General features: G+C 33.8%; 1 protein-coding gene and 1 non-coding gene across 10 annotated transcripts in view; one reads left to right on the top strand and one right to left on the bottom strand.

The window, feature by feature from the left end:
- Window positions 1-26,664, top strand: part of LOC135135391 (calpain-B-like) — a 42,127-nt gene extending 15,463 nt beyond the window's left edge. For 2 of the 9 annotated variants that reach the window (XM_064064423.1, XM_064064425.1), the window contains 15 exons: window positions 19,084-19,260; window positions 19,316-19,503; window positions 19,563-19,697; window positions 19,754-19,922; window positions 20,330-20,511; window positions 20,571-20,824; window positions 20,875-21,041; window positions 22,180-22,397; window positions 23,896-23,938; window positions 24,455-24,481; window positions 24,532-24,667; window positions 25,111-25,302; window positions 25,403-25,530; window positions 25,585-25,780; window positions 26,451-26,664. In XM_064064423.1, the coding sequence (XP_063920493.1) occupies window positions 19,084-19,260; window positions 19,316-19,503; window positions 19,563-19,697; window positions 19,754-19,922; window positions 20,330-20,511; window positions 20,571-20,824; window positions 20,875-21,041; window positions 22,180-22,397; window positions 23,896-23,938; window positions 24,455-24,481; window positions 24,532-24,667; window positions 25,111-25,302; window positions 25,403-25,530; window positions 25,585-25,780; window positions 26,451-26,536 (2,298 nt within the window). In that variant the 3' untranslated portion in view covers window positions 26,537-26,664. Of the gene's footprint in view, window positions 1-5,487; window positions 5,751-5,799; window positions 5,968-6,015; window positions 6,163-12,811; window positions 13,284-19,083; window positions 19,261-19,315; window positions 19,504-19,562; window positions 19,698-19,753; window positions 19,923-20,329; window positions 20,512-20,570; window positions 20,825-20,874; window positions 21,042-22,179; window positions 23,809-23,895; window positions 23,939-24,454; window positions 24,482-24,531; window positions 24,668-24,791; window positions 24,924-25,110; window positions 25,303-25,402; window positions 25,531-25,584; window positions 25,781-26,450 lie in introns of those variants that run through there. The other 7 variants (XM_064064420.1, XM_064064419.1, XM_064064422.1 and 4 more) reach the window with 7 other exon arrangements.
- Window positions 9,934-10,005, bottom strand: Trnas-gga (transfer RNA serine (anticodon GGA)). The gene has a single exon. It is a non-coding gene; the product is annotated as a tRNA-Ser (tRNA).
- Window positions 26,665-26,958: the final 294 nt, after the last annotated feature.

Raw genomic sequence — 26,958 nt, 5'->3', positions numbered from 1 at the left:
GGAGTGTGGAGGCAATGCTAGAGCTGCAGCAAGACGGTATGCTGAACGTTTTCCTGGGCGTCGACAACCGTATCGCGAAACCTTTTCAGCCGTGGATAGAAGGTTGCGGGAGACAGGATCAGTTTTACCTAAAAATCAGGAGATTGGACGAGGTCGAGATCCAGATATGGTCAACATTGAAGAGCACATTATCAATCGTGTTGAAGAAGACCCGTCAGCTAGTACGCGTGAAATTGCTCGAGAAGTAGGTGTTAGTCACTGGACTGTGTGGAGAACGCTACGAGAATCTCTTTTGTACCCGTACCACCTCCAGCGGGTCCAGAGTTTAAGTCCGAACGATTTCATTCCTAGACAAAACTTTTGCCGATGGGTAGTGAACAGCAATAATGAAACTCCCGGATTTCTTTCTTCCATACTGATGACAGATGAATGCTGTTTTACTAGGGATGGAATACTAAATTTTCATAATACTCACCGCTGGGCAGATGCCAATCCTCACGCGATTTACGAGACGCACTTTCAACAACGTTTTTCATTAAACATTTGGGCCGGAATAATAGGAAATCAAATGATAGGACCATATGTTCTACCGGAAAGACTGAACGGAGACAATTACTTTCATTTTTTGGAAACACATTTGCCATTGTTATTGGAAGATGTACCTTTAGACATTCGACGAAGGATGTACATTATGCACGATGGTGCCCCTGTGCATTTTAGTTTACAAGTGCGACAATTCCTGACGAATGTTTATGGTGAGAGATGGATTGGAAGAGGTGGACCCATCGCTTGGCCACCCCGTTCTCCCGATCTTAACAGTTGTGATTACTACTTATGGGGTTATATGAAATCAATTGTTTATCGAACTCCAGTTAATAATTTAGAAGATTTAGAAGCAAGAGTTATGATGGCCGCAGAACGGATTCGAAACGATCCTGAAGAATTAAATAGAGTCAGTAACTCATTACTCAGGAGAGCAGAAGCTTGTATTCGTGCAAATGGTGCTCACTTCCAACATCTGCTTTAATTTGCTTGTTTTGTTTTTGCGTTTTTTGTTTTTTATTTTCGCTTATTCGTTTTGTTTGTTTATTATAATTAAAGGTTATTTTTCTTTGTGTTGAAAATTATATTTAACAAATTGGCTTAAATTTTAAAATCGTTGGAAGATTTTGAACAAAGTTTTTAACTTATACAATACATTTCTTGTATTTGTTTTTCCGCAAAGCAAAAGTAGAATATAAATTTATTAAGAAAAGATAACTGCTGGACAATCGAAAAATAAAAAGATAATGTTGGACGTTGGAGTGCTAAGCTGTGTTTAACACCAATTTTTACCTGATTTTTGAGAATATTTCAACTGCTTAGACTATTTCTAGGATCTTTTTTTATTTCCTAATATTAAAAAAATTCTTAAAAACAAGAACAATTAGTATATGGTTAACCATTAAGAAGTAACAAAGAAAATACCTTAAGCGTTCTATGATTTCGGTACTCTAAGGGTACCTTTTTATTATCAATAATGAAATTACTTCCATTGCAAAGAGGATACTAAACGCAGTTTAAGATGAGGGAATTGGCAGGAAACCCGACAGTTATCGTACAAAGGGCAAATGCGTATAAAATGAGTTTTTCTGTCATTTCAGTAGTAAGTGTTCCTTGCTACGGTTCACTTTCGCGTACACGGCTTGCGCCGGGATTGTTTGCTGATCTTGTTCGTACGCAGGAGCCTCATGTACATTGTGTAAGTTCGGATTTTTACCTACAAGCGGCAAATTATTTTGTTGCAATTTTCATAACGAGTAGTATACGAACGATCAACAAGCGGAGTTAGTTGTCCTACATTCCCAACCGTTCCGCTGCTACATTAATGGACCACATTAGGCGAGTGATCAGACCGGACTCGGAAATATGGACCGACGAACTTAGGTCCTACAGACTCCTCCGAATCTTGGGTGGGGCGTCCTCATTTGTTCATCAAACAGTTAACCATAGTCGCTTTTTTCAAGATCGAACAACAGGGGTCTGTACTAATCAAGTCGAAGGGTAGTGAGGAGGATGAAAAGTTTTATCACGAGGTTGGGTGCCATGAGTTGTCCCTTTTTGCCGTAGTATTAGATCAACTGGGAGCGCTATTGCGCTGAATTGACGAACTATTTCAACATTTCATTTACCACACTGCTGAATAGATAGATTTTCCTAATCTTTCTAGTGTTTTCCTTCGGGATTTTTTTCAGGGGAAAAACGCAAAACCCCTTCTTTCTGGTATCACTGCAAGTTTTCAGAGGCCGTTTGTGGTGTTTTCTGAAATTTCCGTTAACAACCGCGTTGGTACCCTTATTAGCGTGTCGGAACGGCGTCTATTTCGTTAAACGTCCGAATAAAACATTTTAAAACTCAAGGTGTTTATTGTATTGACGTAAATGTGACATTTTTGTCAATTTTTGACAAATTAGATTTAATCGTTTCTAAGGAAATAATCATTTTAGTTCCAGAATTTTCACAACTACCTTAGAAAAAAAAGACAACGTCGGCAGTTCTCAAAATGTGGGGACTGATTTTTCGATACGCTTTTTAGAAAAAACTATTAACCTTTGAAAAAAGTGTTATTAGCATTTTTTGTTGTTCTCTTCTTCAGGAGCCTACCTTCAAATTTTGTTGCAAGCATTCCCTAACACCCTGTATATGTATTAAAAATATCATGTACCACCAACAATTTAATTTAATGACGTCATCTCAATGAATGGTATTCTAAAATGATTTGAATGTTACACAAAATATACTCACATATTTGTAGTATACGAATCCGCTTTCAGTGGCGTTCTCGAGGAACGGCGATGGTTTCGATGCCGAATTTGACCTTTAACTTTTTTTTTCTTGCATTGGTAATGCGCTGTGACTATTATGTCTGTTGATAACATCATCACAAATTTTTCATTGGTCAAATTAAGAACGAGTCACCCCATTTTCTCGAAAATGTGAGAATACTCACGTGTTTATATAATAACGATAAAATAACCATTGTAATATTCAGAGCAATTTGTTTGATTGTTGCTTAATTAATAAATAATTTTAGTACTCTTTTGAGAAGACAAACTCTTTCAAATGAAACGAATTTTTACATGCCATTCTTTCGATGTATAAACATAAACACTCGAGCCTCAGATTGTTATTACCTAGTGCTGAAGGACAAGGGGTGTTACTTATGCCTTTGGTTTTTGCTTTACAGCGGTTATCACAAAACGAAAATCGCAAAATCAAATTTCATAATTTTTTTAAAGAGTTGGCTTTGTCGGATTATACTTTTTGCCTTCGACCAGTTTTTTATTGATCAAATTAAGAACCTTATTCTTTAGCTTTGCTTATACAGGGTCACTTAAAAAAATTAATATGAATTAGTCAATTTATTTTATTGAATAAATCAAGAATTGCAAAACTGAATACTTCGAAATCTTGCAGATGTTTTAAAGTTGTTATAAGCATGGTAAATTGTTAATCAAATTATATCTGTTTATTCCCCCCAAAAAATTGAAGACGTCATCTCAAAATGTTGCGGAATAAATTCTACCTAAAATGTGCAAAATATGATGAGCTTTTACTTATGATTTATCGTTGCATTCATATTTTTTAGATTTTGTTATATAGGTGGCTAAAAAAAAAAAAAATGAATGAGTCAGTTTATTTTATTGATTAAATCAGAAACGGCCCACTCCATTTACAATACTTTTTTTTTTAGTATTACACTGCACCAATCCAAATTGATATATCCTTGATCCTTGCAAAATGTTGATGACGTCATAACAAAATTGTGTATTATTAAAGAAAAAACTCAACTCGAAAATGCTGGATATGGTTCATTGTACTTCAGGAGCGAGGGAAGTTTTGCCGAAACAACTTTCGACCAATTTTTTTCCAAAAATTTTAGAGCCTATACGTATTTTTATGAACTATTTTAATATGGCTAATAATGGCGAATGGGTATTTTTACACACATATGTTTTTTTACCTATAGTTCAACAATTCACATCTTTCTTTGTTTTCACTTATAAGGATTATTATAAAAAAAATCGCAGAAAATTTTATAATATCTCTAAGAAATTGGATTTGCTTAATTGTATTTCCGGGGAAACTGAAGTTCTGTCTATCAATAGCTTTAGATCATTTTTGCTGCGATATCAGCAGAAAAATGTAAATATTTTTTTGTTGATATTATTATTTTCATTTTTCGATTGTATACTAGTCAACAAAGTATTGATGGTTCTGATGAATCTCTATATGTTTTCTCTACATTTCTTATATGTTGAAATGAAGTACTTCCTACATTACTAAAAGACTTTGGATATCATATCCACCAAGAATAAAATATGAAGTTAGAAATAAATTACACGCATTAAAAAGCAATAAGATTGATAGAATTGGATTCTATAATAGAATTTCTTTTTAATTCAAATTCACAAGAAATAGCTCATATCGCCTAGATTTCATCGGAAAAGCACCGCTGAGAATTGGGAATTTGAATTCTCCGGGTTTCATTCCTAAATAAAGGGTGAAAAAGTTTTCAGATTAGAGTTGGCCATAACCTATTTTAAAGTTTAATCAAAGACATTACAAATATTTCCATGGCCAACTCTAATCTGAAAACTTTTTGATCACCCGTTATGACTAAAGTCACTAGATCTATTATTACTTTTAGAAAGTACGGCAAATTGCCTATGGTCGGCGGTCGACAGAGAGGAACCTAACCTATGTGCTAGACAAAGATAGCGCGAGACTAGTAATTTTCGCTATCAAATGTAGGAACTGTCAAAGAAAGTTTAATGTGTTTACGATTTGAGCTTACGACAGACTGTACTAGAATTATCGAGTCAACGGACCAAAAAGAACACTATTCCAGTCGAAAAATAACTCCAGCCCTATACAACGAGAAAGTGTCACCGGCAAACAGTCGTGGAGGACGTGTTACCAGCAAGGCAAATGAGAGTAACAGGATCGCCAAACTGGAAGCAAAAAATACCTGCTGTCAAAAAGACGGAGCATGACAAGGACACAGATATATTTCTATTTCATAAAAGTTACTAATTGCCACACATTTCAATATCGAGTCACATTAGTTAGAACTACATATCTAGTTCGTGGTAATAATGCGTTACAGAAATACTCTAGTAGACTAATGTCACACTCCAATAGCTTTCATTTTTGCTGTCGCTTTGAGACTTCAGAATTGTCACGGCTAAAAATGAAGATACTTCCATAGAACAAGGAACATGGAATTTCTAGGAATAGACACATGATCATACCGAAAATTACTTTGTTTACATCTAAAAAGAAAAATTGTGAAAACTGTGATAAAATCTATATGAAGACTAATAAAAATCAAAGATAAGTAGGTTTTTATTTTATATGGAAAAACTAGAAAACATGCGGAACTAGAAACATATGGTAACAAGCCACAACGAAAAAGTAACAATAATTTATTAAAGGTGATCTAAAAACAGATAAGGAACCTAATATTAACAAATTGTGTTTGTAATATTTACTCTTGTACAAAAACTAGTTATGATCATACATTAAAAGGAACTCTATAATTTCGTGCCACGAAGGAAAATGCTGATATTGAATGTGGATGAAAAATGTCTAATCGTTCAGGGAAGTTACAGGAAAACCCATCCATGAGACAGGTAACAGACAAAGAAGTACATTTTAGAAATGAATCTCCAAATGAATCTACATGCTCAAGTATTTATGCACCAGAAGTATGATTGTTTTGCAGACAGACTTTTTTTTCTTATAATGTAATCCTAGTTTGAAAACGGAAAATCAAAGTTTGTTGAAGTGGATGAAGATTTTATAGAAAATGTGGCAAATATCGTTGAAGCAAGTAGTCCAGCCACGCGTAGAAAAAGGTTTAACAAATTTTTAAAAAAGATACGTTCTTCTGACAAAAAACCTAGTTGCTGGCCAACTTTCGGAGTGAGTTATTTCCTGAGAACAGCACACGTTTCAGTTCTTTTGTTATAGAGAAAAACTAACGCCTTGGTAATTCGTCCTCAAGCACCACAGAGAACAAAACGTGACACTTCAGATCCATTTTTCAATCATTCATTTTATCACTATAAAGCGCAGTCTGGGTTGGAAAGTGCGTTTCACCCACGAAAAATGTACAATGTAAGTACAATTTTTAGTTATATGTAAACCGCCAAAGGTAAAATTTTATAAAGCATCAGCAATTAGTCACGCACAATGTCATTAAGGGAACAGTAAATTATTAATCTTTACAACAAAGTTTTTTATTGACGAGAATAGTACCTTTCCTACATAAGGGAAAACTTTTCTTCGTTATGTATACAATACATATATTATTAAGATATTATATTCGTTGAATTAAGTTGTTTAACTTCAAATACCTAACATAAATCGGCCAAGAGTAAGTTTTAAAAAATGTACTGAGGATAAATTGGTTATGTTATATAAATTCCACCGGTTGCGATTTCAACGTGACGGACACCTGTTACGATCCATCATCAAAATCATCATCTTCGATATGAAAGATTTGAAGCTTCATGATAATTATTATCATTATGCTTACCATTATTATGAATGGGTACATTTGATTAAAAAAAAACATAAATAAATGCACGCAAACTCACAGTAAACCGTCTCTACACACATGTTAATTATTTATTTTTGGTTATGGGTTATTTAACAGTAATAAATTTAATTCTTAACTTAATCAGTTTAAATGTCCTTCCTGCGAAAGTGGGTAATGCGATAATTTGGCAAGGATTCATGGACGGGCGATTTTTCGCCCATGACATTTTAATAAACGGCCAACGAAGACAAAATCAATATTTTATGGCGCCCGAAATCTTTTCGCTTAAGAGATTGTTGTTGTACACGTTTTAGTAGTGTTTTTGGTCAGTAGTGCGGTAGTTGTGTTTAACATTGTATGAACAATAGTGTCGGTATTGTGGTTTTATGAGGTTTTCGTCCAAAACTTTAAACAGACAATTCAGCGTGAGTTCTAATCATTGTAAAATTTAAAATTTTGTATATTTATATTTTCTCATTATTAAGTTTTAAAAATGTCTACTTTTGTGTTAATAAGATTAGAGGTATTTGTTGCAGTGCAGCTTAAAATGCCGTCTGCTGGGCAACCGATAGCAGTCAATAGATTTCAATGACAGAGAATGCGTCGGCATAGATTTCATGATGCATATTATTTGTCAACACATGTTTGGAAACCTTTTAATTAAGTTAAATTTTAAAACAGCTTTAGAAATAATTAAATATAAAAAAAAAAAATGCACGAAAACGTCAGTTTATTAACCGGTTTTTCATTTCAGCATTAGATTGATTGTAGATGCTGCAGTGCAATGTGATTGTTGAATTGTAAAAACTGATTTTAAATAAATCCATTTCCATTTACCATTAGTTCCGGACAAATCTTCTATGAATAATATAGTTATTTGTAAGATTCTCGAAACTCGATAAGGTCTTGCAAGGATCTGCAAATTCAAAACCATAGCAACATGTATTGTTGTTGCATTGTATTTGCAGTCTCGATAGCGATTTGCAAATTATCGGAGTTTCCAGAATCTCCCCCTTATTATATACATATATTTGAGAATGCATGACACATTTAAATTTTGGAAGGGCGTTGCTACATAGAACTGTACATTTAGGGAAGTAAAGAAAAGTAGTCATTCGGAGTTCTATTTGCACACTTCCAGAAGATCTTGAGACAAATCCATCCAGTTATTGCTTAGGTTGCATAATAATTATTTAATAGCATGAGGGCAAAGGGCACATGGAGATCTTATAGTTTTTAAATCGGCTGCTTATGATAGTTACTTAACGATCAAATGCCGTAAAGAAATCTAGGGGCCGGTTGCATAAACGCAAATCAAATTTAATCTCTGATTAACTCCATAGTAACGATTGTTATTATCATAGTTACAATTGTTCTTAATCAGAGATTAAATTTGATTTGCGTTTATGCAACCGGCCCTTCGTAAATCATCCGATTTCCCTATGTCAAGTTCTCTTATATGGTCAGAAAGGCAGCAAAAACGATTAGATACAATGGATTTGCCCGGGAGAAAACCATGCTGCTCTATTGGTACAAGCTGGTGCTCAGAAAAAAAATATATTGACTCATTAATTAATTATTATTATTGATTGATTCCATGATTTCGACAAACCGTGAAGTTGAAACTAATCGGACGATAATTGTTTGGACTAAATTTGTCATCTTTCTTAAAGATAGGCTGCCGTCCAGTCAGTCGGTAGTATCCCCTAAGCAAAGGACTACATTATCAGAAGACTTGGAGTTCAGAAAGAGAGTCGGCACAGTTTAACAAAAACGAGGCATTAATTTCGTCTGGACCAGGCGACTGGATACATTTTAATTTTTTCAACTTTGCGCAAACAACTTCTTCTGGGACTGTTAAGATGGAAATTGTGACTAAAACTAGTTAAGCTAGGAAGCATTTTATTCGGCATATTCGTAAATACACTGGAGAAAGTTTGTGTAAAAGTATGAGTCACATTAGCAGAATCCTCAGTGATACGGCCATTTTCATTTTTCAAGTGCGGCGTAGTAACAAGACCAAAAAATTGTTTGTGAGCAAAGTTCTAAAAACGTTCAGCGTCTTACTGACAGTGCGTCTCTCATAAGCAATACAAAACATCTTTAATTGTTTAGTCTGTAACAGTTCTCAACAGTGAACCCGTTCTCCTTTTGGAACAGCTACAAATCTAAGAACTAAATGATGAGAGTTACCAATTGGATCAAGATACTCTAGATTCGATAATGAATTGTTGTCAGATGTACTGTAGTAATAATTAGGTCTAATGTTGATGGTTGCTGGCCTGGTCGATATCTAGTAGATTAATCTACTAATTGATGTAGGTGACTGGAGAGTAACAAATCAACCAATAATTGTGAGGCTGCGATGTAGTGATGACTGATGAGATATCACTAAATGCCAAGTAACATTAGGCAGGCTGAAATCGCCAAAATAAATACTTCGTTATTATTGCCTTCCAATTCAGATAAGGATTGAAACAGTAATTTGTCGCCATTCAATACGTAAAAAATTAGGTTTGCGTCGCGAAGCCAGTGCCATACCTATATGCGTCATCTCTGCATCGTACTAAATTAAGCTTCCTCTTTCAAGCGAAAAACAATGGCATTTACAAAATTTTAATATCTCTATCCTTTCTCAAGATCTTAGGCCTCGGAGTTTTAGCTGAGATACACCCTGTATTGGCAGAGAGTGAGGATATCTTTAATCAATTCGAAATGTATGCCGACATTCAGATTATGTATTGATATCTCTGGTAATAGTTGGTGACAACTGCATCTATATCTGCGAAGCCAAGATAAATGCAAACTCGATTATTATACATAGAAATAATGTCATGTAGAAATTTGTTTGATTTGAATGAATTGTCACCTCGAAACAGGGGACTAAAATTATTATTAATTAAACCACAATCGAACAAATTGTTCTGATTATTATATTCTTATTTTATCATTCTTACAGAAAGACGTACGTACTCTCACAATTTGACCAATAAAAAATTTGTAATGATGTCATCAACATGCATAATACTAGTCACAGCGCATTACCAATGCAAGAAAAAAAAAGCAAAAGGTCAAATTCGGCATCGAAACCACGAGGTCGCCGTTCCTCGAGAGCGCCCCTGCGTCGCGAAGGCTTATATTCCGTGTTGGTAATTTAAAGTTACTATAACTTGCATATGTTTTTGTGAAAATTTAAACGTCTAGCGAAGAAACTGAAAGCGGATTCGTACACTACAAGTATAGTAGTATATTTTTGTATAACATTCAAATAATTTTAAAATACTATTCACTGAAATGAGATCATCAAATTGTTGGTGGGGATTGTAGGTAAGCTGAGAAAAATGTTGTTACCTCGGTGGGAATTGAACCCACGCCTCTCGCATTCCGGGCAAGCATCCAGACCACTAGACCACGAGGCGAATTATCTTTTCTCCGCTTACCGACGTGTTATTGTGCCGCCGCAGGGATGGTTATCCAAATTTTGATTAGCGTTTAATTAACCATCTACATGATATTTCTAATATACATATAAAATTTGACAGCAATCGGTGCAGCAATTTCGGAGATTACATGTCTGATAAATATCGATAGACACCAGACAGACAGACGGAAACGGGAGACTACTTTTTTCGTACTGGAGGGGTCATGAAACGTCGAGAAAACATAAAAGTGGCCATTCGTCTGATGGACTCGATTACTATACTTCCTTAGCTTACGCTCGCGAAGTAAAAAGAAAAGTTACCTTGTTTACAGATGTCACATCACACAACAAGTAACTTAACCTCACTTTCTTTTCGTTTTCCACTAAAAATTCGTAGCCATGTTTGCCGCTTATGTTATTGAGAGAAATTGCGACGTTGGTGGATTTAAAAAAAAAAAACGTACTTTAGGTTGACAGTAATATAAGCAGCCAACAATGCCTTCTGATGATTTTTTCAAAATGAAAAAAGAAAACATTATCTGTTGGAGTGAAAACACAGATAAGGTACAACTCGCTGGTAAATGGTTCACTTATAGATAATTCCAAATTATTTCCACACAACCAATCGATAATCATGTAAAGCACAGAGACAAGAAACACTACGTGGACTTATTCACTCCACGACACAATTTAATACTAATTGTCGACAACATATTCACCAACGTTGTCTAGAAAAATTTACTTTTTTATGATAACCCGCATACGTTAATATAGAGATAGACATATGTGGTAAAGAAGTTAGTTTTTCATGATAAAATTTTGCAATGACAACTTTCTAGCAAAGACACAAGGGCATCAATTTGGATCGGATAATTCATATTCCCAAATTTTTTCGGCAAAATAAGGTCAGCCGTTCTTGCTTCATTTATTAATTTTTTCACCCTCTATAAGCCATTCTAAAAAATATTAATGCACGAGTGAAATCAAACGTAATGGGACGATACTTGAAGCTCAAATAAAACAAATGAACGCAATGATGACTTGATGACAGTCAATGAAGAAAGTTTCGAAGATGAGAAGAGTAAAAACAAAAGTAACAGTGAAAAAGAATGCATTTCTTAATCAAATTTAAGTATATCAAGTGAAGAAGTTGGTTCTAATAACTCAAAGAGGAAGAAGAGAACAGTACATCATGTGATCAGGAGTCTCTTAGCGGAGACCGCATGACATACGAATAAGTCATTAGTGTAAACTTCATGAAAGGAAATCCTCGAATAAGGAAGTAGGAGGAGCGATTAACAAATATTGAGAGGGTAAAATTTCTCAAAAGAAATATAATACGAACGGGTTTGAGATGTTAGTTGACGAATTGAAAAAGAATCTCGCCGAAGTTTGCTGAATAAAAGTGATTGAAGTGAAGAAAAAAGAATAGGACGTTGCTTGTTCGCTCATTGGAAATGGAAGACCCTAGAAACGCAGTGGTTAGTAGTGTTACCGAAAATTACACAGTTTCAAACAAACAGTCAATCCGTAATTGAACTCGGATATAAACAAAGAAACGAGTGGAAGAGATAGTGTTAACTATTACTAGTCGTGGTTAAGCTTGCATAATCATGGAAAAACCAACACCAAAAATTACATCTATTGTCATAGTACCGACGAAACAACTCACCATCGTTTTTGCAATTGGTATAGTGAATGTATTACCACCATACTAGTAGCATATATTTTAATTAACTTGTATGAAAAAGCAAAACATAAGTAAAACTTAATAATAATAGAAGTAGTTTATTGTATCTATTATTGTGGCTTTTGATATCGTTGTTGACCTAACATGTTTTGATTAATTGTATCAAAACACGAGCAAAATCATAGAAAACGCGCACATTTTGTTAAGAATTGACAGATACACGTAAAATATTTTATTTGGGCGCTTTGTACTGATAAACCCGTAGGAAATCCAAATTGGAAAGAATAGATCATTTTATAATCTCACTGTAGTAAAGGGGATCAGAGTTGTCATTTCAACTAATTTTGAGAGAATAGACTGAAAAATATAATGGACACTACTATTTCGTTCCAACAGACAAGAATTTTGTTTTATAAATGTTGTGTACAGTTAAAGTTTTTTGTTTTCTGTTTTAATTTTGCACCTTCATGGGTGAAAAGTATCATGAGTAAAATAATCGAATAAATTGACGATAAAAACAATTATGTACTATTAAATATCTACAAGCTTCTTTTTAACGTATGTTGAGCCTTAAATTTGGTTATTTAACGTAAATAATATAAATTTCGTTGATGAAAAAAGTCTTGTTTTGTTAATTCCAAATATTACCTTCACAGTGGTCCTAGTAAGCCTTTTTATGCCCCTCTTTTCTGTAATTAGGATCAAATACTCAATTTACAATTTTTTTTATATAAACGTTCTTCATATCGTAATTTTCGTAATGTTTCAAATTTCAAGATTATAAATAGGAAAATTGCACTTTTCATCATCATATTAAACAGAGGTTTGCCTTATGCAACTTCCTATTGATCGAACCGCGATCGCAGATCATACTCCAGTTCAATTTTATAGACTTATATTATTTAACTAATATTACCTGTTGCATCGTTGCTTTTAATTCCAGGAACATATGAAAACAGGGAAATTGTAGATATTTTGATTAAAATCCATCATTAATCCTTGCAAAACTGCGTAATTACTCTAGTTTTTTTGTGAGCCACGATAAGGTTGTAATCTATATATGTTTTCCGTCCTGTGTTGATATGCAGGGGGAAAATGTTTCAGTTTAGTTGAAACGTTCTTTCAGTGCACAACGCGCAATGACTTCCAACAAGACTGTTTATCGTAGTGAAATCAAACTAGAAGTCACTGAACAATGTGTTAAACAAAAAAAAGCGACACAAGCATCTGCGTCTCATTTTAAAATTGTTAAACATAGTGTTGCTCCATCGGAATATACAGCAGCTTACGACAAAAATGTTTTTCCAAGATCCGTTTTTAATAAGGGAAGCGTCGATAAGGGATTGGTGATAATTAAACAACCATTGGCAAAGGCATTTGATCGTGAGCACGCGGAAAAACTTAGCTCGCAGCCATGGCGTTTACAACGTGAAGAAGTTTCTGTAAAAAAGCCTGTATACGTTGAACTACAACAAAGTGGTAATGAAGTTAAGCATCGGAATAATCAGAAGTTTCACTGCATAACTTCGACGAAAAAAACAGAAAGCGACGGTTTTCTTAATTATGTAGGAAAAAATCTGTACAAGGTAGTTGCATGCACTTTATTTCTCTGATACGCCACCATATCTTTCAAAAATAAATGTTCTGCTGCAAGATAGGTGGTAAAAAGGCGCATATACAACTTTAACAAAATACTCAAATTAAACTAAGAAAAGATACATAGATTATAAATTTCGACATGATGACGAACGATCTGAATGACTTGCATCAGGAAAAATTTGCGCTATTTTACAGTTAATATACTGGGTATTCCAGTTTCCCTGTTCCACTGTAATATCTCAGTTATTTGAAAATATGGAAGTTTGGAAATTTAGAAAGATCAGTTAACACAAAAATCTTTAAAATGAATGTACGAGTGGCATTGTATTGCTTTAGGTTTTTTCGGAAATGACTTCAATCTTTTCTTTTCAAATAGAATAAAGTAACCGTTTAAGTGTATTAAATAAATATAGCATTTTCTTAAATTTTAAAAGCTGTAGTACTGGATAAGTAACTTGTTTGATTTAATGCTATAAAATATGCCGTCGTCTAGGTCAGCTTCGACGTTAATATCTCAGTTACCTCAAAAAATGGAAGTCTGAAACTTATAACAAAAAGTTAATACAGAAAACGGTATAAGGTCAGTATAGTTTTAATGTTACATCGCCTTTGCTTTTTCTGGAAAATGGCATCTACTTCTTGTTTTAACTAGAATGGTATATTTTAGTACTTGATATGAATTTTTCCATTTGAAATAAGTATGTTATTTGTAGAAAAAAGAGCTCTGGTTTTGAAATATCTGAGTTATTAGCAGACTACGGCATTGCGGAAGTGATGCACATTGCCGTCCGATCGCCAGCGCTATTGTAGTCGTACAACTTCGGGAATTCTTAATAACAATTACTACTTTTTCTAGGTTTTCCTCAGTTATACGAGTTCTCCTAGATGTTAAAATGCTTTAAAAATTAGAAATGAGTGTTCAACATCACAACTTTCGTGGTGATCTTGATTAGATAAATCCTGATTTGCATAACTCTGGTTATTAGACAGATAGACAAAATACCGGAATTTAATAGACGATATATGTAAATAATATGATATAATAGAATATGTTTTATTTTCTTTTTTTTTTTAAGTAACCATTCTAAATTTCAAACTTCTGTCATTTCAAATCATGAGATATTAAGAAAAAAACGTTATGTGTATAATTATTATATTAGATACGTATAAGTAATTATATTTTGAAGTTTTGAATCTAAATGTCCTCACTGACTGTTTAATTTGTACGTTTGTTATTTAAAAAAGGTATGACACAGTACGTTAGATTAAAATTCGTACACAACTTTGATTTCACCGATATTCCAAGAAATAATATTATAATCATTACTACTTGCTTCTATACCGTGCCATTAAAATATTGTTTATAACTGCACATTAAAATAATTACTGCGATGTGTTTAGAGCAGAGCACTAGAGGTTTTAAATTTTTAAAAACTTAAAAATTAATATTTTAACAAAAACAATCAAGAGAAGTCATGTCTCTTGGTAGAAAGAGCATTTTAAAGACTAATTCTTTCAACATTTTTGATGGATTATTATTGATGAACTAAGATATAGTTTTGGAAATTTCATTCTACCCTATAAAATTTTATTGACGATAACGAGACGGACAGTAGTACAATGCTAAGAAATATTTATTGCTCACACCAGTTCACTCGAATTTGTCTGAGAACATTTAGCAGGTAGTTCTACTCATACAATAATGGTCATTACCGTTCATGAATAATGATGGTCCCTGTCCGGACCTTGATTATTCTGCTTTCTAACATCTGGGGATTACCGGCACGCGACAACTTAAGTTTTAAATATCTCTTGCTATTATACTACTGTCCGTCTCGTTATTGCCAATAAAATTGTATAGGGTAAATACAATGAAATTTCCAAAAATATACATTGTTTTACTCAGAATATTTATCTGCCATGTTTTTAAGTGACGATAGTACAACTCGGAAAAGGTAAATACATCACTTGTAAACGAATTAAAGTTGGCTATGAAACCAATTGAATAGGTACTACTGCACAACTGACATATCACACTATTCAATCACTTGCCAGTGTCAAAAAGTAATTACGAAGGAACACATTTCCACGTCCACTTTTCATCATTCTAGTGGTATGTGTTTTAATAAAAACATGACTAGTAATAGGTTATGTTGACATCGATTCATGTCAAATTGAGGACAGTAGTACCACCTAAAGTTGTACAGACAGTGTCAACTCTTCATTTATGGACATTACTTGAATGCAATGTTTACTTTTGAATTTACACTTCCAACGAAAGTAGATTAACAATAATAATAATATACATCCGTTTCAAATACGCATCAACCAACTTTAAATAATAAATAAATATTTTTTGTGCTGTAAATAGCAGAGAAAAATTATTAAAAGTCGCAAAATTTTTAGCGACCCAACTATTCAACTACATAGACAACGAGATTCACGGATGAAGAAGTGTTGATTTATGTTACTTAAGTTACTTAAAAGGTCTGTATTAGAAAGAGCACTATTTTAAACATTTTAGGTATTGTCTTTGCCATTTCTATTGAATCACCACCTGTTGATTTTGCTTAAAATTTAGCAATTGGTAACAGCTTTCGGTTAATTGACAACGGCTTTTAATTAGAAAATTGTCTGAATATGAACGTTGCCAAGTTTACAATTAACAAGTGGTGTTTCAATAGAAATGGCAAAGACGATAGTTAACTAATTTTTAAATTTTTGTGAGAATCAAATTGAATTTTTTTATGCTCTGAGAACAAAGAAAAAATTTGAGATTTTTGAGAAAACTTCTAAAAAATTCGGGAATCTAGATCTGGACGAGTTGATTCGAAAAACATAAAATATTAATGGTTCCGGACCAAAAAAGTGTTCTTTCGAGTACAAAGTTTTTAAGTAACTTAAATCGTCGTATAATGTACCATATTTTTGGTTAAAGAATATTCCACATTTTTGTCCATATGTGTATTAATCTGAAAGGAACCACTGCAATAAAACTGTCACCACACTTGTTTCTATTACGTGCACGTAGAACCAAAAGGTAACATTTTAACAAGTTTTATCAAGTCTGCATTGTATGTCAAGTTTTGGAACAAATTAAGGATAATCGCTGAAATTACGAACGTTGAAGTTGTAGATGTTCTTTAGAGACAAGGTAATCTTAACGTGCATTTGAATGGAAAGTAAAATTTGTCTACACATCCTTGCCAAACAACTGATAACATCTGAAAATTTTTACAAGTAAATTTCAGTTCCAATATACTGTATATTTGTTTTAGCTGTGTTCTAATGTATATATTTTTTAATTTATGACTACGCATATGGATTATAAAAAAAACATTTGTATCGGTAACATCAACATTTGTAATCGAATCATGCGGATTTAGCATGCCCGGCTGTGTTGCCAGACATAGCGGAATTCCGCAACCGGTAGCAGCATTTACACAAAAAAAATTCGAAATATACCGTCATTTTTCAGACGTTAATAATAATTAAATCATACAATTTAAAAATTCTTTGCTGAAAATCTGTAATTATAAGAAAATTCAGGGGACTTTTTCTTAATTGTATGTATGAAAACGGGTACTTTATCTATTTCTTTATAAATGTTATTTTTAATGGCGGGTATAAAATTTTCCTTAAAAAATATTTCCTGAGATGCAATGTTTGTGCATTGGTTTTATATTTTTACCTTTTAGAAATACTTTATTTCAAAAAAATTAATAAACTGGGCAGTGGCGGCGTAGCGTGGTTTGGCACCCAGGGTGGTTTTCTATTGAGCACCCCCTATATAATAAAACAAAATATTCTATGACGTTATCAAAATTTACTTTCCTCTCTTTGAGTTGATAAAATGGAAAGATTGTTTCGTCACGCTTAGCTCATTGTGGACCTTAAGCACGATTTTATCAATTCCAATTTTGAAAAGCTTCTTTCACATGAAGCCACCAAAACAACTGGTTAAGAAAATCTTAGATAAAGCGCTGGAATCGGAACACACTCAGAATAGCTCCACTTGACGATGAATCTGAAAAGTTCCAATGTAGTCCACTGAACCGCTTCTTGAGAAGAAATGCTGGCGGCTTCCAAGTGGCTCCAAAATTCGTTGTAGATATTTGCCAGATTTAGAACTATTCCATGAACATATTTTTTTGATGACGTTAGTAATAGGATTTATAAACTTACCGCTGCAGTTGCTGTTCCCGTTGACGTTGCTTTTAGAGATGAAAATTGTCATTTATAAACTCTGTTACCAAGTTGCCGTTGATAGTAACTTTGATGTTCAACAATACTTTTACCGCATTTAAAGGGGTTGTAGAAGAAAATATAAGCCGCGCCCACCCGCCCTATATCATTTGCGATGATTTTTTTATAATCGTCGAGAGCCAAAGGAGCGGAATTTAAATGCAAAATTCTTATTATTTGTCTCTCTACAAGAAACTACCATTTAAGACATTTTTTGAGTGTCGTGTTATTCAAAGGATATTAAGAAAAAATTAAAGCCAAAGATTAAGCCCCACCCATAACTGCCCTGATTTAAAAGTAATGAAGTTTTCCTTCGTTGGCAGACCTAGGGGCGGAGCCTAATTACAAAATCCATATTTCCTTACAAAAATTTACCATTTTAAACGCGTTTTAAATTTCTAAAAAAAAAAATCCTCACAATTGAGATGGGGAGGGTGGGCGGGGTTTATATTTTACCCTTCTTTCTTCATATACATAGTATTCTTTGAACAACACGATGCTCAAAAACATGTTTTTAATTTCTTGTAAAGAATGAGTATTTTGCAGTTAAGCTGAGTCCCCTTGGTTCAGGGCGAATGAAAAAAAACACCACAATTGAGATAGGCCGGTTGGCTGGTTTTACATTTTGCCTTTTGTTTAAACATGTGTGTAGACTTCTTTTCACAACATGAAACTTATAACATGTTTAAAATGGAAAATTTGTATAACGAAATATTGATTTTGCAATTAGGCTCCGCCCCATAATTGCAAAACCCATATTTCCATGCATAAACCATTTTAACCGTGTTTTAAGTTTCTTGTTATGAAAAGATGGCTATGTATATTAAGAAAAAAAAAATGTAAAATATTAGAAAGTATTGTAATGAAGTCCGTCGGCCGACTCTCTACTTTTACATTTTCTCGACCTTTCATGACCCTTAGAGTACAAGGGTCTCCCGTTTCCGTCTGTCTGTCTGTCTGCCTGTCTGCGATCCCGATTTTTTTTTGTATGTTCTTGCAGAGTGATTCTTCTGCAAGTATTCTCTGGCTGTGCGAGTGAGTTGTCGTTGTCACCCCTTGGTGCTTGGTACCCGGGGCGGTACCCATTTACGCCGCCACTAAAACTGGTTTATTTTATTGATTGAATCAAAAATGCAATAACTAATTTTTGGGAAATTCTAAAAATGGAACGGTGATTTTAATGTTACACTAAACATACGTATATCCGATCAGGGGTAAAAACTCGGAAAAAAATTCAAATAAAACCGGTAGTTAACATTTAAAATATTCATCGCCGAAAATTAGCGAAAAGTTCAGCTAATACACTGAAATTGTGTTTATTTCCCGTATTTTTAAAACCGTTATTTTATTTGATTATTTTTGATCTGATGTCAATAATGTGTTTTCACAATTACAGCAACATTATGTTGTATTAAAGTATGACAGATTTGGATCTTCATTATTTATTTTTAATAATAAGCGTTACATTTGAAAGTATTATCTACTGACGAGGTTGGAACAATGCAAGAATAATATTTTAATCATGTTATTTTTGTTGCATAGTATGGGGAAAAAGGTTCTGGTTTTTCATCCAAATCGGGAACACAAGATTATTACGAATTGCGGGACGAGTGTCTGGCCAATGGCACCCTGTTTGAAGATCCCGAATTTCCACCAACTAACTCTTCTCTTTTCTATTCTCAACGACCCGATAGGCGATATGTATGGAAAAGACCAGCCGTAAGTACTCTTTAAATTTGCATAAAATATACCCATTATTTATTCAAAATTTTAGGAAATCGTCGACAATCCTCAATTATTTGTAGAAGGTTTTTCAAGATTCGACGTCCAACAAGGAGAACTTGGAGACTGTTGGTTATTAGCAGCTGTTGCAAACTTAACTCTGTACAGACGTCTCTTCTTCCAAATTGTTCCGGATGATCAAAGCTTTGAGGAAAATTATGCAGGAATCTTTCATTTTCGGTAGTTTTAAAACAAAATTTGTTCGGTACGGTATTGAATTGTTTTTCTTTTTTTTTTAGATTTTGGCAATATGGACGGTGGGTAGATGTAGTTATTGATGACCGTTTGCCAACCTACAATGGAGAATTGATATTTTTGCACTCGACCGAGCCTAACGAATTTTGGAGTGCCTTGTTGGAGAAAGCCTACGCAAAGTATTGTTACTGCCTCCTCTTTTGAGTAATTTAATAAATAATTAAATGTTTTATAGATTACATGGTTCTTATGAAGCACTTAAAGGAGGTTCAACTTGTGAAGCTATGGAAGATATGACTGGTGGCGTTACTGAAATGTACGAATTGGATTCCTCTCCCCCAAACTTGTTTAAAATTATTGTGAAGGCTTATGAAAGATGGTCTTTAATGGGCTGTTCTATTGAGGTATGTGTTTGATTTTGATTTCTCTATTGCAGTCATTAAGTAAGTTCAGTGTAGCCTGGTCTTTAAATATGTGTCATTTTTTATACGTTTTTACAAGTTTTTTGAGTTAAGCTAGCTTGGTTAAATGGCAAGTAGCTAATGAGTCTAACAGAAAAAATTAATTTTATTTATCGTGACTTAAAAAAAATTATAATAAATTGCTTCTTCCCATGTTATTCCCTTAAGAGGCTTTGAATTTAAATTTTAGATATTACAGGACACACCTATCAATTTACATGTTTATGCTGATTAAACCTACAGAGGCTTTTATTCTCGTTATGTATAATTTGTAATAATTTAGACTTTCAACAAAATTATTTTGTTTTATAAAAAGTAAGTTTAACCTAATTTGATATTTTTGGGAACAGCCCGATCCAGACGTTTTGGAGGCCCAGACTCCGGAAGGCCTAGTCCGAGGCCACGCTTACAGTATAACAAAGGTTCAGTACGTTGATATATCAACACCAAATGTAAGCGGAAAAATTCCTTTGCTGAGATTGCGAAATCCTTGGGGTAATGAATCAGAATGGAACGGGGCCTGGAGCGATAAGTAATTCAAAAGTCTAAGAAATTAACATTTGTGTTAATTTTGTATTAAAATAATTACAGTTCCCCGGAATGGCAGTTTATTTCCCAAGAGCAAAAAGATGAGCTTGGGTTAAATTTCGATTTTGATGGTGAATTCTGGATATCGTTTAAAGATTTCCAGAAACATTTTCAACGCTTGGAAATTTGTAACTTAAATCCCGATTCACTCGCCGAAGATGAACTCACAGCAGACCGCAATAAAAAGTGGGTGATGTCTGTATTTGAAGGAGAATGGGTCCGTGGTGTCACAGCTGGTGGATGCAGAAACTTTTTAAGTAAATAAATATAAATATATAAAGACAGTTTATTTATCGATACGTTGCAGATACCTTCTCGCACAATCCGCAATATAGGGTTACTTTGGAGGAAGTGGATGAAGGAGATGATGACGATAAGTGCACTTTAATTGTTGCGCTTATGCAAAAAAATCGTAGACAAATGCGCCGCAGTGTTGGCGTGGATTTACTTACCATAGGCTTTGCAATCTATTATGTAAGTTGTGTTTTGTTTTGTTTTTTTGCTATTTTGCTGTACAACAATATTAGTATACAATGCAAAGAGCCGCAAAGTCTCAGAAATCACACCACCAAAATGTACTGAAAAGAGTTCTGAAATTTACGATTTCCTATAAAAATTGGCCAGAAAACGTGGTCGAACTGAGTCAGAACACTACCATACGGAAAACGCAGGGAACTAGACAGGGTCAACTAAGGTCAAAGTGAACCAGAACCCCCTTCATATAACTACTAACAATTAATGACTACGTTTCAGTTTAGTAGGTTTTGGTCATTAATTTTTAGTTACAGGAGTTAATGGGGATATAGTAGCCTGCATAGATATTGTAGCCGTCCATAGAGTCGAAATTTGCGAATAAAAATAAAATAAAACCGGTTCAAGCGGAGCCGACGGTGGCTTGCAAATTCTGACATCACTCTGGCACACGTTGCACAGAGACGTATTTAATATTAAATGTCATCTTTTCCGTTATGATATAATCTGTTTCATTTCTTAGCTCAATCTCGTCAATAAAAACGAAGCTCTGTTCACTGTAAACAAGTTGTGGTATGGTATATTCATCGTTGCGGAGGTAGGTGGAGCGAAAAACCTGATCATCTTAGCAGCAAACGCGGGTATAAACTAGTCCACGTGGACTGTTTGTTTCCTGTCATATTTTAGTTTGCTTGAACCAATTGCGTTGCACCAAACGGTTATTACACTTGATGAAATACATTTTCACACTTCCATCTTTCTCTAGATCGTGGGTTTCGTAGCTGTGTGACAAATCGTTTGTCGTAGATAGAAAATAGTAAGATTACAGTGACCCTTAAGATTTTGTGCAATCGGTCTTAAATACGCCCCTGTGTGATACGACGCGTGCCGTAGTGACAGAACTTGCAAGCCGTCGTCGGCTCCGTTTGAGCCGGTTTTATTTTATTTTTATTCGCAAATTTCGACTCTATGGACGGCTACAATATCTATGCAGGCTACTATAATATTCAAACATGCAATAGCATTGAACGAAAATAATTTTAAAATCATGGAAATTGCTACATTATACGTAACTTTTAGTGTACTGCAATTGTTGTATAGCATACGTACAAGCAAATACGATTTATTTTTAATGTTTTAGCTGCCATACCCTGACAGAGCTCCGAAACCGCTAGACCTCAACTTTTTTAAATATAATGCTTCCGTAGCTAGATCCCCGAGTTTCATAAATTTACGTGAAGTAAGCTGCAGATTCAAATTACCCAAAGGTACCTACTGCATAGTGCCTTCCACGTTTGACCCCAACGAAGAGGGAGAATTTCTTCTACGTGTCTTCTCTGAACATCAGAATAATATGGAGTATGACGGTTCATGTTCTGATAATATGCCTTGTCCTGTTCGGGACAATGAGGTTGACGATGAGGAAGATGACCATGACGATCGTCCATCTCATAACCCGTATCAGAATGTTCCTTCAAGTCCTTACCCTAGTGCACCTTCAAATCCTTACGATACACCGTCCAGTCCTTACCCATCTCAGCCTCCAAACCCATATTCTAACCCCTACCCTTCAAATCCAAATCCTTACCCTTCCAACCCGAACCCTTATCCTCCCCAAAATCCTTATCCTTTCCAAACACCATACGGACAGTATCCGTACCAACAGAATCCTCAGCCCTATAACTCTAATTATCCAGGTTATCCTCAATACCCTTCTAGTCCAAACCCTCCACCACGTACCCCTAGAAGTACCGATCCTATTACGAGTTTTTTCAATAAGTTGTTCCGTTAAGATCTACTCTTTTTTTATGTACAACGTTGCAGAGCAGGTGTCCTAACTGTAATTTTTTTCTTTGAAAATAAGTCATTCTCGAGATACGGTTTTAAAAATCATCATAAACCAGTTTTTAGTCTTTGAATATTAGAAAAACAAACTTGACAAAATGTATTATTTCATAAGAAAAGCTCCTTTTGTGTTAAAGTTGAGTACATATAGGACACCCGTGTACGAGTGAGTAACTTTATCAGGTGATGGAATAATTACGATAAGGTATCTTAGCCAACTAACATGATTAATCGTTAAATATTACTTAATTAGCACATAGTCGTTTAAATTTGATCCTTTCCTAGATCAGATTTGTTAGAGATTAAAAATGGTGCTAAAGAAAACATATATTTTTTAACTCATGATTTAATCATTTGTGTTATATGTTGTTTGATGTTGATTTGTGTTTTTTTTTTCACTTTCGAATTTCAATTTCTGTACAAAGTTCTCAGTGTAGAAGATAAAAGTTTTTAAAATGCCTCTACTGTTATACTAATATTTATTATGAATATATAAAAAGTAATCTCTACTTAGTATAGAATAGACTTTATAAAAGAAAAAGTAATGAATAATGATCTTGAAATAAAGATTTTAAAAAAATTATACATATTCTCATCATTCCTGAGAAGTTTGTTAAATTGATATTTTGTGTACATAGTTTGTTTTCTAGCTTGCGATACCATAATTAATGCTTATTTAACCGTCAAAACTAACCTTAAAATATCAGTTGTATTCTATAGACATGTTTCACATTTTTCCATAGTTGAAATTAATGAATCTCATAATGTTTAACGCAGTAATTAAATTTACGAGGAATAAATGTATCTCTCATGTAAACTATTTAAGCATTTTTTATGGAAGGCATTTAAAGTTTTACCTTTTGTATAGTCGTGTTTTCAGTGTTGACAGTATTTATTTAATTCTATTAAAGTGCAAATAAAACAATCGAGATGTACAGAGGTGTTATTTTAACCTGTTGTCAACAGTTAACAAGACCTTGTTCAAAGTCACTGTATGCTTTTTTATTTTTAGGGAAAATGACCAAGAAATAGGATTAAAAGACCAGAAAACCCCGGTAAGTTGTGACATGTTCTTGAATTTGATTATTTTTTCTGAGTATAGTATCTGCTGGGATCTTACGCCCTTTAAATTAAAAAATATGTATAATATTGTTTCTAGTGCCACGTTCAGAAAATTGCAACATACGAGATCTTTGCTGTTATAGTAAAATTTTCAACCAAAACAAATCATTTAATTGCAAGTAACCGTAATTAAGTCCAGAGCTTTAAAAGGTCTGCAGTTTTTTGGGCGCATTTGCATCTCCACTTTTTGTAAGATCCAAAATTTGGATGTCTTTTCTTGTTGGCACAATATTAAATTAAACGTTCGATTTATGTCTGTTAGAGTATGTTGGTTTATTTTATAAAAATTTATATATTTTGCAACTCTTGACATAAATTCGATATCTACTACGTTCAGGTGAAGTAGAAATTTTAGTACACTATAAATAACAACTCCCACCTTTTATTTCATGTGTTTGTACTGTACTCGACGACAATGCTGTCGCGTTTGAATTGCTTTATTTCGTCAGTTGTATAAGGAGCATGTTAAAGTATTGGTAAATATTTTTCCCACTGAAAACATGTTGAAAACTTACATTTATTGTAGACTGCATCAAAAGTAACGCCAGCTGAAGCAAAAGAAAACGAAATTGTTCTTCAGTTGTTTAAGCACGTTGCAGGAAAAGATGAAGAAGTTGATTGGAAAGAATTAAAAGAGATACTAGATTATTACACTAGAAAGGGTATGCACTTTCCGCTTATAATAATTCCTAAATAGGGCTTCTGTTATAAAGTGCATGCTTTCTGTGGCATACATTCTTCTGTGCTGCTTTTAATTGCATATATCTTTCTTTTAATATTTTTTAGAATTTATTTTTTTTAAACCAAGTGTATTGTGAAAAATTAGCATGATGTAAGTGGACACCTGACACCATTCTTTTACTATGTTCATGAAATTACGAGCCTGTACAATGTTTAATTTGTCTAAGGTATTAAAAGGTCAGTATTAACAGCAACTGTTATAATTCCAAAAACTGCAACGAAATATATATAGTTTTTTTACACTTACTTATGTTCTGAATTGAAACATTTCATTTTTACTAACGTCTTGTCTGTATGTACGTGTATTTACAAATAGTGAAGTTGGCTTTCTGCATTTGTGCTTATCAGTCATTTTTCGCTGTAGAACAGCCAGCTGTAGCAATGAACATGGATGGTGTTGGGGCTGCACCAGAAGCAAATCAACCAAATTCGTCGCAGACCAACTTGCTTACAGCCTTATTAGCTCTTCTTTGCGGAACTTTCTGCAAAGATACGCCACTGGCCGACGTTGTATCAGCCCCAACTCAAGACATCGCAGTAAATGAACAGCAGTCTGGTAGGTGCTTGGCATTTGTAAGTGCTAAAAACGTGCGTACATAGGGCAGCTCCTTCAGATTAAGGCAGTTCCCATAAAAATTTTATTAATGATTTCACAGAGACCAAAGCTAGAGGATTCTCCAAGGATGTATGTCGCAGTATGATAGCCATGTTAGACACTGATAGAACGGGGAAGCTGAATTTTGAAGAGTTCGAGAAACTTTGGACGTCTATTCGAGTTTGGAAAGTGAGGGTTGCGGTCTAATTTATCGATTGCGACAATTAAAATAATGTATTTTAGAATGTGTTTCTAAAATTTGACAGAAACAATTCCGGAACCTTGACTGGTTTTGAGCTAAGGGAAGCATTGTCTTCGGCAGGATATACTATAAATAACAACATTTTAAACATTCTGATGCATAGATACGGTAACAAGGATGGCGAAATAGAATTTGATGATTTTATTATGTGCGCGGTCAAGTTAAAAATAATGATAGGTAAGTAGTTAAATAAACTCATATGCAAACAAATATATTACATACGTGTTCAGTGAGACTGAAGTCACGTTTTTCGGACCATATTTCATATTTAAACTAATTATCAAATTTCAAAGTACTCCATGTAAGTTTGTTTGGATCAATTTTGATGTTTGATGAAAAGATGAATTCTGTAGCAATGTTTTGGTTTATTCAGAGGAATTGATTGTTTAGAAATTATAAGTGCATAAAACTAAACTGAGCGATTAAATATATGTTGTTTCTTGATGGTACATCAACTGAAATTACATTTTTAATTGTCAAGTACGCACATGCGCACGCTTATATCGCTAATACCGTTACCAAGAGGATAGTTTTCTGTAATATTAATAAATTCTGATTACATATTGTGATTCAAAAAGTGAAAATCTTATCAGTCTAATTTATTTACTGAAAATCTTTAGCACTAAATGCTTTTTTAATTGTGCTTCTTACATTACCAGTTGTCGGTAATTAAGCAAAATAAGAACAAAAAGAATTAAACACTTCACAAGTTTTCGTGATTTTCTGGTTCGATATTTTTTTAATACACTGTCTGTGAAGGAGCAAAGATTTTCTGTACAATACGAAATTACTGTGTACTTCAGAAGAAAGTTAAAGAAGTAAAGACTACTTATATTTTTGGTTACAGAACTCTTCAAAGAAATTGCTTCGCCCACGACCAATAATGCAACGTTCTCATTAGATGACTGGATCGAAAATACCCTTTATGCGTAATTTGCATTGAAGAATTTGTATTAATTGTATTTTGAAATTGTTCACAGTATAATAACTTCTGGGATATTTTTATATGCGAATCTTTGTAGTGACAAAAAAATGATACAAATATAGACAGTCGCTTTTTATTGTGAGTTTTAAGTTTAATAATTGTTCAATTATTACACTGTTTTTGGTTCAATACATTGTTATATACAGGGTTAGTCACGAGAGAATTACTTCTGAAAATTATTTTTACGCAACCCAAAATACTAATACCCTGTACCACTTGATATTATCTAAATTTAAAATGAAATGCCTAATCCATGATTGCTTTGACTTTAGCAGTGTCACTTTGACGTTAATTAATTTTTAACATTTTTTTTTCATCGTTGACTCGTCTCTAGAGCCCCATTGGATCGACGACATACAGTCAGATCAAT

The sequence above is a fragment of the Zophobas morio genome, unplaced genomic scaffold, assembly GCF_036711695.1.
Source record: "Zophobas morio isolate AGI-343-1 ecotype UQ-CSIRO unplaced genomic scaffold, CSIRO_AGI_Zmor_V1 ptg000024l, whole genome shotgun sequence".
Lineage (NCBI taxonomy): Eukaryota > Metazoa > Arthropoda > Insecta > Coleoptera > Tenebrionidae > Zophobas > Zophobas morio.
Note: the sequence above shows the minus strand (reverse complement) of the source record. Positions and strands in the feature narration are given on the sequence as shown.